Source organism: Sceloporus occidentalis, unplaced genomic scaffold, assembly GCF_023333645.1.
Source record: "Sceloporus occidentalis isolate IW3139 unplaced genomic scaffold, rSceOcc1.0.p SCAF_1, whole genome shotgun sequence".
Taxonomy (NCBI): Eukaryota; Metazoa; Chordata; class Lepidosauria; order Squamata; family Phrynosomatidae; genus Sceloporus; species Sceloporus occidentalis.
The window spans coordinates 216,223,843-216,239,330 of NW_028316981.1; the positions used below are offsets into that span (position 1 = coordinate 216,223,843).

Below are 15,488 nucleotides of genomic sequence, written 5' to 3' on the forward strand. Positions count from 1 at the left end.
ATGCCTACATTTCAGGATCTCATTTGGTGGCATCTGTGGAGATATTCCTAGGGAAATTTTCTAGGGTATATGTGAGAGTAAGAGCCATTGTGGTGTAGTGGTTTGAGAATTAGACTAGGACTCTGGAGACCAGGGTTTGAATTCCATGTAAACCCATTGAGTCATCTTTGGCAAGTTTCTCTCCAGTATGAATTTCTCTCATCCTTAGAGGATGGCAATGACAACTTGGCACCTCTGAAGAAAGGTGCCAAGAAAACACAACGATAGGGTCTCCATAAGTTGGAAATGACTTAAAGGCATATAACAAGAACATATGAGTGTAGGCTCATAGTGTAGAGCCAACATGGTGTAATGCTTTGAACACTGGACTGCAACTTTGAGAACAGGGTTTGAATCCCTGTTTGGCTATGGAAACTCACTGGGTGACCTTGGTCAAGTCACATTCTCTCACTTCTTCTCTTCAGAAGAAGGCAGGGACAAACCACTCTGAAGTAATCCTGCCATGAAAAGCCCATAAGTAGGCAATGACCTCAAGGCACACAACACTCACAGGAGTAAATGGTTTCACCCTCTTACCCCAGGGAGCCCTGCAAACAACAGTCCTGTGCAGGGCCTTCCAACTTACAACTGAAAATTATCAATAAAAATGTCCTCACTAAGCTAAGGGTGGAGTGCGAAGAATGAGTAAGCAATGACAATCAAATTGGGAATAAAAGCACTGGTCTGCCAACATTCCTGTCTCTAATTTTTCTCTCATAGCAGAAAGACTCAATCCATTCAGGCTTTATAATAGATGAAACAGAAATAGTGGGTTAAAAGAGGAATTACTGCTTCTGAATGAAACACTCTCCTTGCTTTCTCCTCTGATAAAGTTTTTGCATTGTTTCAAAATCTTGCAACACACATTGGTCCAGACACAACACAAGGATGAAAGAAATTTGTTTCCACAAAGTATGCCTTTACCATGCCTCTTTCTTAAGACAAACTACTACCCACCTCAGGGCCGGCTCATCCATATAGGCGAACTAGGCGGCAAAATTTAGGGGCAGCGAGGCGGGTTTCTTTGGTATATTTTTTGTGTAATTAAACAATAAGTGAAAACTCATTACAGCAAGCGACGTAAAAGCAAGCTACCATATGACAGTTTCTTTGTACAATGGCCAAAACATAAATGTGCATCCCCCTGTGTCCGTGGTACGTTTTTAAATTGGCTTTTGGACTAATTCTCAATGCTATGACGAGAGACTGGAACCTACGTTTTATGTCATATTTAGCTTTAACAAACCAAACAGCGGAAATCAAGGAGTGAAAATACAGTGGACCCTTGTTATATGCTGGTGTTTGATTCCAAGATCCCCTGTGGATAACAAAATCCATGGATGCTCAAGTCCCATTAAATATAATGGCATAGCAAAATGGTGTCCCTTAAAAAAAATGGAAAATCAAGGTTTGATATTTGAAATTTATACTTTTTTAACATTTTCAAACCGTGGATGCTTGAATCCATGTATAAAAAATCAGTGTATAAGAAGGGCCGACTGTAATAATGAAGGGCGACAGGGGGTGCCAAAATATTTGTCACCCTGGGGTGGCCAAATACCTAGAGCCGATCCTGACCCACCTTCAACTAAATTGGGTGAAAATCTTATACTTCATCCTATAGGCAACATCAAACTAGCTAAAATGCTTATTTGAATAAAGCACTGAATATTTGCATCTGATCAGAAAAATACAAAGGTACGAAGCCTTCCTTTACCTCTTCCAGTGCAATCACACCTCTCAGTTTCCCCATGCTGGTTACATAGGCATGGCTGAGTCCCAGCAACGAGAACAAGGTATGTGTCTGTGAGAGAATAAAAACGTACCCATCAGTGACAGAAAAGAGCAAGAATTCCACCTACGCTCGAGCCCCATTATAATGAATTGGGTTTGCGTGCGCGGCGGCCGCATGCGCCATTGAAAGTATTACAACGCGGACTCCGTGTAAACAGGAAGCTGTGTATGGCGTGCCTGTGTATGGAGCGGGCACACTGTAATGCTTTGCTGGTATTGAAATCGCTGTACGGCAGTCAACTGATCCTAAGTAATAACAATGTATCACAAAAACTATAATCATTGAAAATGTTAGCCTCCTCTTCCTATCATTGTCAGCAATAGCATAAATGTTGAGTTTTGCACAAAAGAGTGTTTGAGGGACAATTTTTTCTACGATAAACTTAAATTTTTGCACAAAAACCTTTGTAAAATATTTGCAAATAAAGTCTCAAACCATGGAAAATACATTACAATTATCACTATCTCAACAAATGGAAGGAAAAAAAACCTTACATGCAAGGCCAAAATAAACAGAAACGTATATCCCTACTCAAGGGAAGTGAAGTGAAAAAGCAGAATTGGGAGCATTAGAGTATATGGGGAAATCTTGTGGGTGAAAATCATGGTACCTAGGAAAAGAGGGACAGTATCTCTTGCTCTTGTGAAAAGGAATGAAGATTAGGTCCATTCTCACAAGCGTTTATGAATACTGAGACAGGGTGATCAGATGTCATAACTGCAAAGGAGGACAAGGTACTGCAAAATGTAGGGCATTTAAGAAAAATGTAGGACATTACTAAATAAAAGCTAAAAACATCCTAATAAATACAAATGCATTTAATATTGCTTATTTATGGCTAAATTACATATTTTGTTATGTTCTCAACTGTATTTTTCTGATGAACTCATCTTTGTTAAAATGCCTTGTTGGCTTGCAGTACACTTACAGAATTCTAGCGCAAGACAAAGTCTTAAAATTGTACTTTACTAACAACAAACCCTTGACTGAATCTACATTTAAATTATTCCTTTCAATTGTCCTTTGTGCTGAAATTAAAGAAAAAACCCTTTCAACACTTCCACTGTGTCCTCAAACAGCCCATTATTCCTTTTCCCCTTGAGAAACAATTGCACCCCAAGCTTTAGGGGGCAAGTATTGTCTGCTGTTGCTTTTAGGAGAAAAAATAACTTTAGAAGGATCCATCCTATCCTGCTATTTGTAGCAGGGACAGGCTGTCAAGTAGGCACTTTTCTTGAAGGGGAATAGCAAACATGGAATTCAAAGAAATAGCTGTGTTAGTCTGGAAAATCAGTATGCAACGGGATCTTGAACCACCTTTGAAACTAATTGAAAGAATGAAGTTGGTAGCATGAGCTTTCATAGACTTCAAGCTTACTTCTGTAAAAACATGCATCCGAAGAAGCAGGTTATAGTCTACAAAAGCTCGTGTTACCACCATCTTTCAGTTAGTCCCAAAGGTGCTGCTACAAGATCCCTTAGCAAACATAATGTTATTCAATGGGCTTTATAGTCATGCTGAAAATTGAGATTTTGTCATTATTCCTGGACAGAAGATTGAGATGTTGTATATGTCTTTGTAAAGGAGGATGTCTGTTCACCCTGTACTGAGAGTACTCTTCACCAAGAGACATGAAGAGAACACAAAAAAGGAAAAGTGAAGACAAGAATAGACTTCTGTAGCAAGTGGGGCAGGGTGGTGGTGGTGGTGGTGGTCAGACGCATGTGAAGGAAGATAAACAGAGGCAAGCCCACACACACTTACCTTGTGCAGAGAGGTCCTCTCCACCAGCTGAAAGGGAGAGGGGTCTATCCGGCAGCTGTCGAAGCACACCTCTTTCTCTAGCTCCTCCTGCTCCCAAGCTTCTATCTGACACAGGAAAAGTGGGATTCACACATACACAGTTTACATACCCACCTTTCCTATGGTATTGGTGTACCACTTTTATTCTATGGATCAAGCCTGCCCTGCCCTCTTTGGACCATGCACAAGGTCCCACAGCCCCTCAAAGCACTCATGTTCTAGAGCCCTGGCAGGTAGTCTTGTTCTTTCATGGAAGCATCACAATCCTACTCTTTCTTCCTTGACACCCCTTATGCTCAGACCTCCTAACTTCAGGAAAATCAGAGGATACTTTAAAATAGCATCACAATTACACTTGGCACAGAAGGCATATTGATTTGATAATAGTGTAAAAACAATTTATTAATTCATTTAAGGGTTATAATAACTCAATTATTTGAAATGGAGAAGGAACCAGGATAGCCTTGACTGATTTATATTAAAAATAGGAGTGGTCAGTAAGACCTCTATTCTAATAAAGAGCAGGTAGACCTAGGTAGAATATATAAAGTAATAATAAGATCGGGAGATAATGATGAATCAATGAGCTTATACTGAAATAATAAAAAAAACAAGAAGGAAGAAAATTAGTTATATAGAACTTTATTAAAATACAGTATATTCAAGTTTTAATATAAGAAAAAATGCTACAAGTTATAAATGAATGATCAATGTAATGTAATTTTTCTCTTTTTTTCATTATCTTTTTGATGGAATAGTGAAATATTGCTATGCATATTATCTGGCTGTTGAATAAAAATGATTAAACAAGAAGGAGGAGGTGGAGGAGTAAAACCGGCACAAAACTTCCAACAATCTTGTAACAGGTTTCCAAAATATTCCCATGATTGTATCATGCAATCTCTTTATATGAAATCAACTAAGGATACCAATTTCATCCCACTCCTTACTCTGGCTTCCAAACATACCTCCTCTGGCTTCATTGGGTCTTCAAACTCTGGTACTTCCTGAGGTGAGAAGAAAATATGTTCCAAGATCAGAAGAAATAAATCAGATCTTAAAGCCACATGAAGTTATCAAGACCCAAGATATTCTGTCTCTTCTCTAATAGGTTTTCATTGCTTGCAAGTCTTATGTGTACTGCCACATCATGCAAAAGAGCATAAAAGATACAAAAGGTGCACAATTACACTTCCCATGCATCTCACTTCCTGTGGGTAAATCTCAGAAATCACAGTAAGGTTTCCACTGATTGGATCTGGACAGAGATAGTTTGCTTAGCCACTTTCCCCAATTTCGAGCCACATGAAGTGTTACCCATGCTGCTTCATATAAATTTTGGAATCAATGATAACCCTTGGATGACCCCTGGCCAGACTCCAAGCCTGTCCGCCATTACTGGCAAAGCGAGAGGACATGTGCACCTCCCCTGAGGGGAAAAGCCCCATTTACATCTTAGAAGGTCTGGGAAGTCGCATGAAGGGATTATCTTGAGTCAGAAGGAGTGAAATGTTTGCCTTTCCTGAAGCTATCACCCCCTCCTCAAGTCTGTTGTCCGAACAACTTAAGTCATTGATATTATCAGATCCAGACATCCAGGTGAAAGAAAGCAATTAAACGCCTTTGTTTCAATCACCAAAACTCTCTGCCCTTAGGCGAGATTTCGCCCTTAAAAGGTCCCAACTTTGGCTGCTCAGCGCGCCATTTACAAGGTCTACTTACTCCACGTCAGTCAGACCTCTGTTCTGGTAGCCGGCATTTCTGCTCAAACCCAGGTTGCGGAGCAGACTTGTCTCACTGTCCCACATCCCATTCGCTTCCCGGAGGAAGACTACATCTTGGTGAGAATACCCTTAGCACAGCCTAAACATCTTTTCCATAATTCCAACCTACCTTCCTGAGCCTTGAATGTGTGTGTGAGTGTGTGCATTGTGTGTGTTCCCCCTTTTTTTCAATAAAGTAGACATTTAGTTATTGCAATCCGTCTCAGCTTCAGTTATTGGGAGGCCCTGGTCTACTCCGTATAAATATCGGGAGGGCGATCTTGGTGGGCTCTTGTAGCCAGCCCCCTCTTGCAATATTTGAGCTAATAACAACATAATAAAATTCCCCTACGGACCCTTGGCTACAGAAGAACTTTGTTTTTGAAACTGTGCAACTGTAATGAAGAAGGCAATAAAGCTTATGGCCTACATACTTATTGACACATCCAATTTGTACCCATACATTTTTGAACTACACAGTTTGTCATACCAAGGATTCAAATAATCAGCCTTTCTTCCATTTTCAATTCAATAGATGCTGATTTCTTAGGATGCCATAAAAATCAACCCTACCTTTCTAAAATTAGTCAGGTGTAGGACAGCCTTCCTGGTGACTCACCTGCTCGGCTGTTCTCTCTGGTGAAGGAGAAGGGTGGTAAAGGCACAGAAGCTGTTGCATCAGTCTCCTCAAACGCCAGAATCTCCGTCCTGTGGGAAGGGATAAACACGAAAGAAAGTAACATGTGGGAATAGTAAGCCTAGGGTTGCAATATTCCAGTCCCTCAAAGATGGGCATCTATTTTGCATATTATGCTAATTTTTATGATTATGCATATTATTAATTTGTATTCTGGTTATGCAAATTCAACACATTAATCATTGCACTTTTTCTATCATTATGTTTCAACCTCAATACCAGTACCAAGCTAAGGGCTCTTTTTTTCCTTCTTCTCCCCCTGCTGGAATGAAAAGAAGGAAGCTTCCAAGCAGCCCCAGAGAGTAAAGGGACTCTCTTTATTTTCTGAAAGCTGTTTGGAAGCAAAGTTCCACCATGATGTCTAGCCCTAGGCTCAAACCACCAACACAATCACCACACACAAATAAGGACATCTTTGCTCGCCTCCGTTCATTTCCCACCTTCTAGACCTATTGTGGGAAGTGGCGAAGGAATGGAAGAATAAAGTGGCAATGCTACACTTGGACAGTAGCAACTGGAGCCTGCAGGGTGGGATAAGGCTCCCTCCAGTGCCAGTCTTCTTGCATAGTTTCTTGCATCATCACTACTGCCACATTTTAACCTACCCACTGTCCTGTGGTGAAAGAGAAATTCAAGATTTACTGCTTCAACTGGCTCAGCCAGCCAGGATATTTTTAGTCCATTCAATCTGGAAATTTCCAGGCTTTCCAGGACAAATGACAACCCTAGGTAAGAAGCAAATTTTCCCCCTTTCCTTCCCATCATGCAGACCAGGCAGCTATTGCTTATGCAGCCACTGAACTCTGGCTGGAGAGAAAGTTTTTTCTCCAGCTAGTCCTCCAAAGGAGAGAAAAAGACCCAACAGACAGCACTGGTAGACATTTTCCTATAGCAGCTGAATGTGTCTTCATTGGAAATAATTTTGAACTGGTAAATAAATATTGTTTGTGACACAGAACATATATTAAAGCTAAGTATTATTAGAAATGGGAAAGGCAAGATAAAAAAAAAATTACAGGTTTTATCCAGGAAGTAACAGAGCATTGATTAGGTGGAACATATAATATTGCCAGTATGTACTTTGGCAGCAGGGGGGAAATCTCACTATGCATCTACATATTTTTAAAATTAAAAGTTGTTTTTTAAAAAGAGGTCTTGCTATTCTTTAAAGAATGGGCTCCAGATCACATTAATTTCACTTGGCAATGCTTCAGCTCTGGGCTGATTTCAAATTCACAATGGGACCTAATCAGATACCATACACGAATCATTTCACATTCCTGTCTAGTAAGTTTCAGAGCCCTACCAGAACACTAGTGGCTTAATTTCCCACAACGTAGCCAGGTTTGACAGCCAGGCTGAAAAACTTTCTAGCTTGATTTTCCTGCTTACTTGTTAGACTTGTTTGTGTCATTGAGTGGGCTTGCAGAAAAGGACACAAAACTACACTGAAATTGGAAACGCACAGAAGCAAGAGCAAGGATGAGCATCCCCAACATGGCATCAAGCTTTCCCAAGGACAACACCTCCCACTGTGCCTCATGTGTGTATTTTCCTAGCCACAACTACAAATAGACTGCTGCTATTTTGTTCTTTCCATCTTTAACAGATTTTCTGTAACAAGAAAAAGACTGAAGAAAGCAGCAGGAAAATAAGGGGGAAATTAGCTTATGACATAAGCTCCCTCCCATAAAATTCACACCTGAAAGCACTTGGGGAGAATGAAACACAAGACTAGCACTATCCAGGTATTAAACCTCAGAATTAAATCAATATGCATGCAAGGAGAGGTGTGCACTAACCTGGTTCTGTCCAGTGTGCTGTGCCTCCACCAACAGAGAAGGTCCCCCTTCTCTTTAGTCACAGCACTCTTCACATGAGCAGAGTGTGATGGAGGCAGTAGGACTAGCATGCTCTCTTGCTTGCATGTTGGACACTTAAACTGAATGTTTGAATTGGGTAATAGCCTAACTAGACCACAATAAATCTGCAGCTTTGTGTGTACAGTCAGCCCTATCCACAGATTTTTTTTAAAATCATGGATTCAAGCATCAATGGTTTGAAAATATTTTACAAATATATAGATTATATAAATTCCAAAAATCAAATCTTGATTTTGCCATTATAAGAGACACTATTTTACTATGCTCAATGGGAATTGAGCATCCATAGATTTTCATATCCATGGGAGCTCCTGGAACTAAATCCCAGTGGATACCAAGGGCCCACTTTAGTTAGTTGCCAATAGGCCTTGAAAGCCAGTGTGGCATAGTGATTTGAATGTTGGACTATGACTCTGGAGACCAAGGTTCAACTCTCAGCTCTGCCATGAAGCCTACTGGATGACCTTGGGCAAATCTCAGCCTGAGGGAAATGCAATGGCAAACTTCCTCTGAACAAATCTTGCCAAGAAAACCCCATGAGACTACTTGAAGGCACGCAATAACAACAAGGCCCTACTGAACTTTGTAGAACTCATTTCCAAGTAAACACACAATAATGGAATTATCCCTCTGAAGTCCATGAATTTAGGTAAACTAGCTTCCATCTATGTCTTGTAAGTTTAAGGCAGGCAGGTCTGAATCAGCAAGGCAAGTGTATTCTGGAAAGTTTGAATAACAGGTGGTATTTCACAGAGTGACACTTCACAGGGACCTGTAGCCAATCCCGGATATCTAACAAGCCAGCATATCTGGCAACAGTCATGTTTGCCACATCCACACCTTCCTTCCTGAGTCCTTCCCTCCTTCTTCCTTCCTCCCTCCACCCCCACCTCTCTCTCTCCACTAAAAGTATCATCAATTTACATCTGAAAATGAAATTTGTGAAGTGGTCCACAAGTGCAAGGAAGACTGTCACCACTTCTGCAACTCTTTAATCCTGGCAGCAATTGCTACAATCTTTCTTACTTGTAGATTACTCTTCAATTACTCACCTTGAAGACCTGGAACTATCGCCCACTGTCACTACCCACTTCAGCCACTACTTGGAAAGTGAAGATTTAATTGACATAAAGCCAGCCTTTTAAGAATATGGAGAGCATTATGTGGAATCTTGATGGATAGCAAAAGGGTCAAGACTGTCTAGAGCAGTGGTTCCCAACCTGTGGGTCGGGACCCCTTTGGGGGTCGAATGACCCTTTCATGGGGGTCGCCTAAGACCATTGGAAAACACCTATTTAATTACAGTTATGAAGGGGCAACAAAAATAATTTCATGGGTTTGGGTCACCACAACATGAGGACCTGTATTAAAGGGTCAGGCATTAGGAAGGTTGGGAACCACTGGTCTAGAGGCTTCAACCTCTCACTTAAGAGCCCTAATCCCTTAAATCTACACAAATATACTGGTCGTATTCAAAGGCAGAAAAAATGAAACTGGTAAATATACAGAGACACTGTCTCCTTTAACGTGTTTAACATGTTTACATGTTAAAGTTTCCCTCACAGCGAAGTGACAATAAGAGTGTTGGCCTGTTCTTCAAATGGGCACTGGGATGCCCTACTGCCCCACCAAACCAGGCCATTCACAGTACTTGGAGTCTGCTGAGGTGGTGGAGTCTCTGGCAAGGGTTTATGAGGAGCCACTGGGCCATTGGGTCCTTCTGGGTAACTGGAGATGAAAGCAGGTTGCTGTGGAAGCTACAGGAAAAATTAGAACAGATCAAGGATCAGTCCTTTACATAAACACTTAGAATCAAACTAGACATAAAATAGACCTCATATTCCCTGCTGTTAACATATTCTCCTTTACGATGAAGTTTATTCAGAGATCTGTGCCCAAGTAATCAGACTTGCAAAATAAATCTGAAACTATCTTCCATGACTATGCATGAAACAAACCACATTAAATGCAAGATGCACACTTGAGGATAACCATGTGCTATAACAAATATATATCTTGCATTGCTTGTGGCGAACACCTCTTCTAAATTTGTGTTAAACATGAACCTTTCTCATTCATCTGTGGCTTTTCCTAAAATACTTCACCTACATTGCATCAATAGCTTTTATACGAATCCTGCAAACAGGCAGAAATTATCCTCACACTGTAAGTAAGAAATCAAAGACATAGCCATATTAGTCTGGAAAATCAGTATGCAAAGGGATCTTGTAGCACCTTTGGGACTAACTGAAAGAAAGAAGTTGGTAGTATGAGCTTTCGTAAACTGAAGCCTACTTCCTCAGATGTATCCGTTAGAGTGCAAAGTCCAGGGACAGACCTATATAAGCAAGTTGTGTGTGAAAATGTCAATTCAAATTCAAAACCTTGTGGGTATGGAGATGCGAGGGCAAATTCAGTTTTAGCAATGGTCATTGGGAGGACAAAGACAGGAGGAAGGCTGTTGCATAAAGCCAATGAGAGTAAATAACCATATGAATGAATATCTGAATGCAGTGTGGGAAACAGAGAGGGATGTGATGAATGGGTCAAGGATGCCTTCATGAGGATAGGGGTTAGACAGTGTTGAAATATGTGTAGTGTGCCAGAAAACCATTATCTCTGTTCAACCCATTGCTGATGGACTGTAGATTATAGACTATAGACACACAACCAGCTTATATGAGTCTGTCTCTAGATTCTCCACTCCAAACATGCATCTAAGGAAGTAGACTGAAATCTATGAAAGCTCATGAAACCAACTCATTTCAGTTAGTCTCAAAGGTGTTACAGGATCCCTTTGCATACTGTCACTATGAAACCTAGGAGGTGAGATCTGAATCAAGGATGTTCAGATCCACTCTGTATTTTATTAACCACTATGTTACTTCTGCTTCCCCTGCTTTTTTCATGTTTCCACCAGTACCCCTTCCAGTCTTACACCTCCCACCACATTATCTTGGTTTCTAATCATTTTCTTCTGCTTTGCTACCTCTGTCTTTTCCTCTTCATCCTCATCCTCATCCACAAAAGCAAACGATTCATGCTTCCACCTTTGCCCATCATACGGTGACTCAGTCAGCTTTTGCTGCATCTCTCGGGTGAGGTGCAAACGTCGCTCAAAGCTGAGGTGCCTCAGCAGCAGGGCCTCGAGTTCTGGACGCTCCACTGAGCCCAGAAGGATCATAGACTCTATAGGAAGAGGAGGGACAAGAAAAAGTGAGGCTGGTTGAACCTTTCTGAGACATATATTTTCTGAGGATATTATCCAGGGTGACCAGATGTCATAAACACAAAGAATGAAAAGGCACTGCAAAATGTAGAACATTCAAGAAAAATGCAGTACATTACAAAATAAAAGCTAAAAACACTGATGGAAACATAAATAGGTGTTTCTTGAGCTGCATCTGTACTGCAGAAATAATCCAATTTGGCATCACTTTAACTACCATGGTTCAATGCTAGGGAATTCTGGGCAATGTAGCTTGTTGCAGCACAGAACTATCTGACAAAGAGTAAATGTCTCACAAAACCACAAATGCCAGAATTCCATAGCATCGAGCCATGGTAGCTAAAGTGGTATCAAACTGGATTATTTTTGCAGTGTGGATGCAGCCTTAATCATGCTTAAAATGGAGGACTTTTTGAAATTCCTCCTGGACAGAAAGTTGAAATTTAGGATATGTCCTGGAAAAAGAGGGCGTCTGGACATTATCACACCAGCCTCCTGTATCATGACAATTGCACTATGAAAGGAAACAGGAACACACTCTCTTTTCTTTCCCAGGATTGCACTGCTTGGACTCCTTCCCAAGTGCCATCAGTCTCTTCCCTTCAGTTCCTCAATAATACCCATGAGCTGCCATGAGCAGGCCTGATTCTCCTTCCCCTCCCATTTGCTATTCCAAAGCAGGCCAACACCATCCCTGTTGGTTCATTTAGAGTTGGCCCTCTGTATCCACCAATTCTTTATCCATGGAATCAACCATCCATGGTCTGAAAATTTTCATACACAGACATATTTCAGAAAGCAAATCTTGATTTTGTCATTTTATATAAGGAACACCATTTTACTACACCATTGTATTTAAATGGGACTTGAGGATTTTGGTATCCACATGAGGTCCTGGAACCAAACCCCAGGGGATACCAAAGACCCACTGTTCTAGCCTTTAGCTAGGGCCTCTTTCCACAAAACAACATATTTCTTGGCTAAGCACCTCTGAATCTTGGCTCTGATACAGCATTTCCAGCCCTACTATGGAAATAAACCGGTCTTTCTCCTGAGCCTCTCCTTGCTCTTTGAAATGAGGTTTTCACATGCAGAAGAACAGCATCTGCTGAGCCCACTCAGTATCTGACACCAGCCTGCCTGTAGCCTCCTACCCATTTTACACCAAGTATCAGTCCCCAGTGCCAACTGGATAATATAACCAAACTCTGCTGCCCAGGCCTTCTGTTGCAGTTTGCTCTTCCTGCAGCCATATTCACTGAGCAGTTTCTTCAGCCTCCTCTCAATATTCTTAGTCACAGAATTAGACAAGACATCAAAATGCCAAAGAAATGTGTGCTTCATCTGACTTAGGAACAATGTCATGTGAAGTACAAAAGCCTTAGGCAGGCATTCATTTAGATCCCTTTTGGTAAACCTGAACACAAAATTACTGATAGTTGCGTTGCAACATGTTATTTCCACAAGAGCAGGGATTCTTTATGAAAAAATCAAAATAATTTTGAAAGGTGCTTCAGCAGGAGCTGAAGAGTCCACAAACTAGCTGATGGCTTTTTGAGGCTGGCCTGGGGACTGCAGAAGCCTTTTAAGATGTGTTCAGAGGTTCCCCACAATGAACAAAGTATTGACATAAGGAGGAAACACACAAAACACAAAATACAAAAACTGTCTGGTACAGAATGACTGGTGCACTATGCTGCTTGTTAAATGTAGTGTTGTGCTATTGGAGAAGGGAGTGAAAGAAGATGTATAGCCAGGTGGGCAAACCAAACAGGGGGAGAAAACCTGCTGAAAATGTACATGCAAAGTTGTATTAATAACTTGAAGAGGCACCAGAAATTGTTTTCTACTTAGCTCACCTGGGGAATCCACCAGAGGAAAGGTCTTAACAGTTGTGTTTTTGAGTATATCCTGCAGGTCCCGGTATTTGCAATTAGAGGAGATGAATTTTACGTCACAAACCATAATATCCTCAACATAGAGATTGTGTTTGCTTGAGTGGCCAAAAATTAAAAATAGGGAACATGGAATAAATAAAATGAAATAAAATATTCATTCATTCATTACAATCTATATTATCTTCCAAGGACACTCATGCAAGCTGCTGCATGTCACATTACAATAAAATCTAAGCAACAGGAAACATAAACTCAGAGATAAACAACAGTAAAATCCATAGCAGAGCAAGATCCCATCTGATGACTGATATATCTAAACCAAATTACATGCCAGGAGGCATTCCCTCAGATATTCTAGGAACAGATTGGGTGCAAGGCAGTTGTGACAGTTTAGGGGCAACATTTTAAATTAAGTACTTTCCCTAGTAGCTGGGAAACAAAGCCCAGGTGTAATATGTTGCCTATGGATCGATCTCATTAATACATAGGCCCCCATATTCTGAACCAGTTGACATTTTCAGCCAATCTTCAGATACAGTCTCTCATTCTCTTTCAACTTTCTAGTTTATGGGATTGGCATCAGTGCACAAGCAGTGTGCTGGAGAAGAGAAGGTTAAGAGGTGATATGATAGCCCTGTTTAAATATTTGGAAGGATGTCATAATGAGGATGGAGGAAGCTTGTTTTCTGCAGCTCCAGCGAACAGGACCCTGAGCAATGGATGCAAACCAGAGGAAAAGATATTCCACCTAAATATTAAGAAGAACTTCTTGACAGTAAGAGCTGTTCAACAGTGGGAGATGCTCTCTCAGAGAGTGGTATTCTCTTTCTTTGGAGGTTTTTAAACAGAGGCTGGATTGGATGGCCTTTGGTGGTATCTTCCAACAATATGATTCTATGATTTAACATCAGTGCTGTGCCAGAAGACATCAGAGAGGTAGTGGTTGGGAAGGAGCGGCTGATGTCTAGCTGGGCTCTTCATTTTAGTGGTTTGTTTCCCTCCACTGCAGCTCTTTAACAGTAGTGCTTTGCAAGAGACTTTAGTGCAAGTTGAAATGCAAGAGCCAAAGGACTTTTCACTGGCAACTCTTATCATGACCCACAGTTTTACATTCCTAAGACTGCCACCATTGCTCTTTCCCTGCCTCCCAGCCCTTCGTTGATAGCCTTCTACCTTATTTGATTCCAGCCCAGATCTGGCAGGTAGGGTAACTTCTTCACTTGGATAATGCTGTCATAAAGGCTTGGTTGCAAACTCTGAGCCACCATGTTGGCAAGGATGACAGCCACCATCATGGGCAAGATGTGGGAGATTTGACCGGTCAGCTCAAAGCAAATCACTGCCGTGGATACCGTGTGGCTCACTGCACCAGTCAAAGCTGCAGCTCCTGTTCCAGTTTCAGGACATGAAAAAAGAGGGAAAAAGTTAGCATCCTCTTCACCACACTCACGAGTTGAGAGTTCATGTAAAGGGGAAAGGGTGCAATGGACTTACCAATGACTGCATAACCTCCAGGCAAGATTTTGTAAATAATGCCATCAAAGAGAATCCCATCAGGGAAAAACCAGGCCATAATTTCACCAACTAGGCGTCCAAATGCAGCCCCTAAAAGCCATTATGAGATCACTTGTTTAATGCCCACAAGCCCAAGGTAAATTATTCTCTACATAGTTGATCTCCATCATATCTGTTTTAAATTAGATTTACATCTTGCCTTTTGTCCACAGCTAGGATGTAAGACAGCTTCCAACACAATTTTATTTTAAAAAAAGCTGCTAATAAAAACACAAAAAGTATACCTTTTCAGAAACAAATCAAACTGGCCAAATGATTAAAAAACAAATTAAAACTATTTAGAAGTAATAACATTAACAATAGTAATAGTTATTTCAGCTCACCAAAGAGCTAAAAACAAAAATAAAATACTCTGCTTAGCAAGCAGACAGCAAAACCCACATTAATGAATCAGCAGTAATGTAACTGAGGCCAAGAAGCTGCCACACAGGATTTAAGTAAATAACCTACACTGATGTTGTTGCTTTTTAAAAACCAATGCCCAAAGAGGAGGAACAAATGGTTTACTTCTACTCCTGAGAGTTTGCCCTTGACTAATAAGGCCTGTGTGCCAGCTTGAAGAATCTGGGATTCAAGCCTGGGCTTCTGTTCTGATTGCCTGTGATTTAATTAGCCAAAGGAAATTTCTGTTGCAACCATATAATTTGCAGGACAGGGATGGAAATTATACATCCCTCCAGATATTGTTGAACTGCAACTCCCAGCCAGCACCTGCCAATGGTGAACAATGCTGAGAACTACAGTTCAGTTTACAATTTGGAGAGCCAACCTTAGGATATAAAAATATGTATAGAAGGTGAAATGA

The 15,488-nt window shown here is 40.9% G+C and overlaps 1 protein-coding gene across 4 annotated transcripts in view; it reads right to left on the reverse strand.

Annotated features, from left to right (window-relative positions):
• Positions 1 to 15,488, reverse strand: part of CLCN1 (chloride voltage-gated channel 1) — a 158,887-nt gene that overhangs the window by 8,906 nt on the left and 134,493 nt on the right. For 3 of the 4 annotated variants that reach the window (XM_089488889.1, XM_089488891.1, XM_089488888.1), the window contains exons 14-22: positions 14,603 to 14,713; positions 14,282 to 14,495; positions 13,070 to 13,203; positions 10,971 to 11,170; positions 9,633 to 9,738; positions 6,021 to 6,109; positions 4,607 to 4,645; positions 3,600 to 3,704; positions 1,757 to 1,843 (exon numbers count right to left, since the gene is read on the reverse strand). In XM_089488889.1, the coding sequence (XP_089345015.1) occupies positions 1,757 to 1,843; positions 3,600 to 3,704; positions 4,607 to 4,645; positions 6,021 to 6,109; positions 9,633 to 9,738; positions 10,971 to 11,170; positions 13,070 to 13,203; positions 14,282 to 14,495; positions 14,603 to 14,713 (1,085 nt within the window). The remainder of the gene's footprint in view (positions 1 to 1,756; positions 1,844 to 3,599; positions 3,705 to 4,606; positions 4,646 to 6,020; positions 6,110 to 9,632; positions 9,739 to 10,970; positions 11,171 to 13,069; positions 13,204 to 14,281; positions 14,496 to 14,602; positions 14,714 to 15,488) is intronic. The other variant, XM_089488890.1, reaches the window with a different exon arrangement.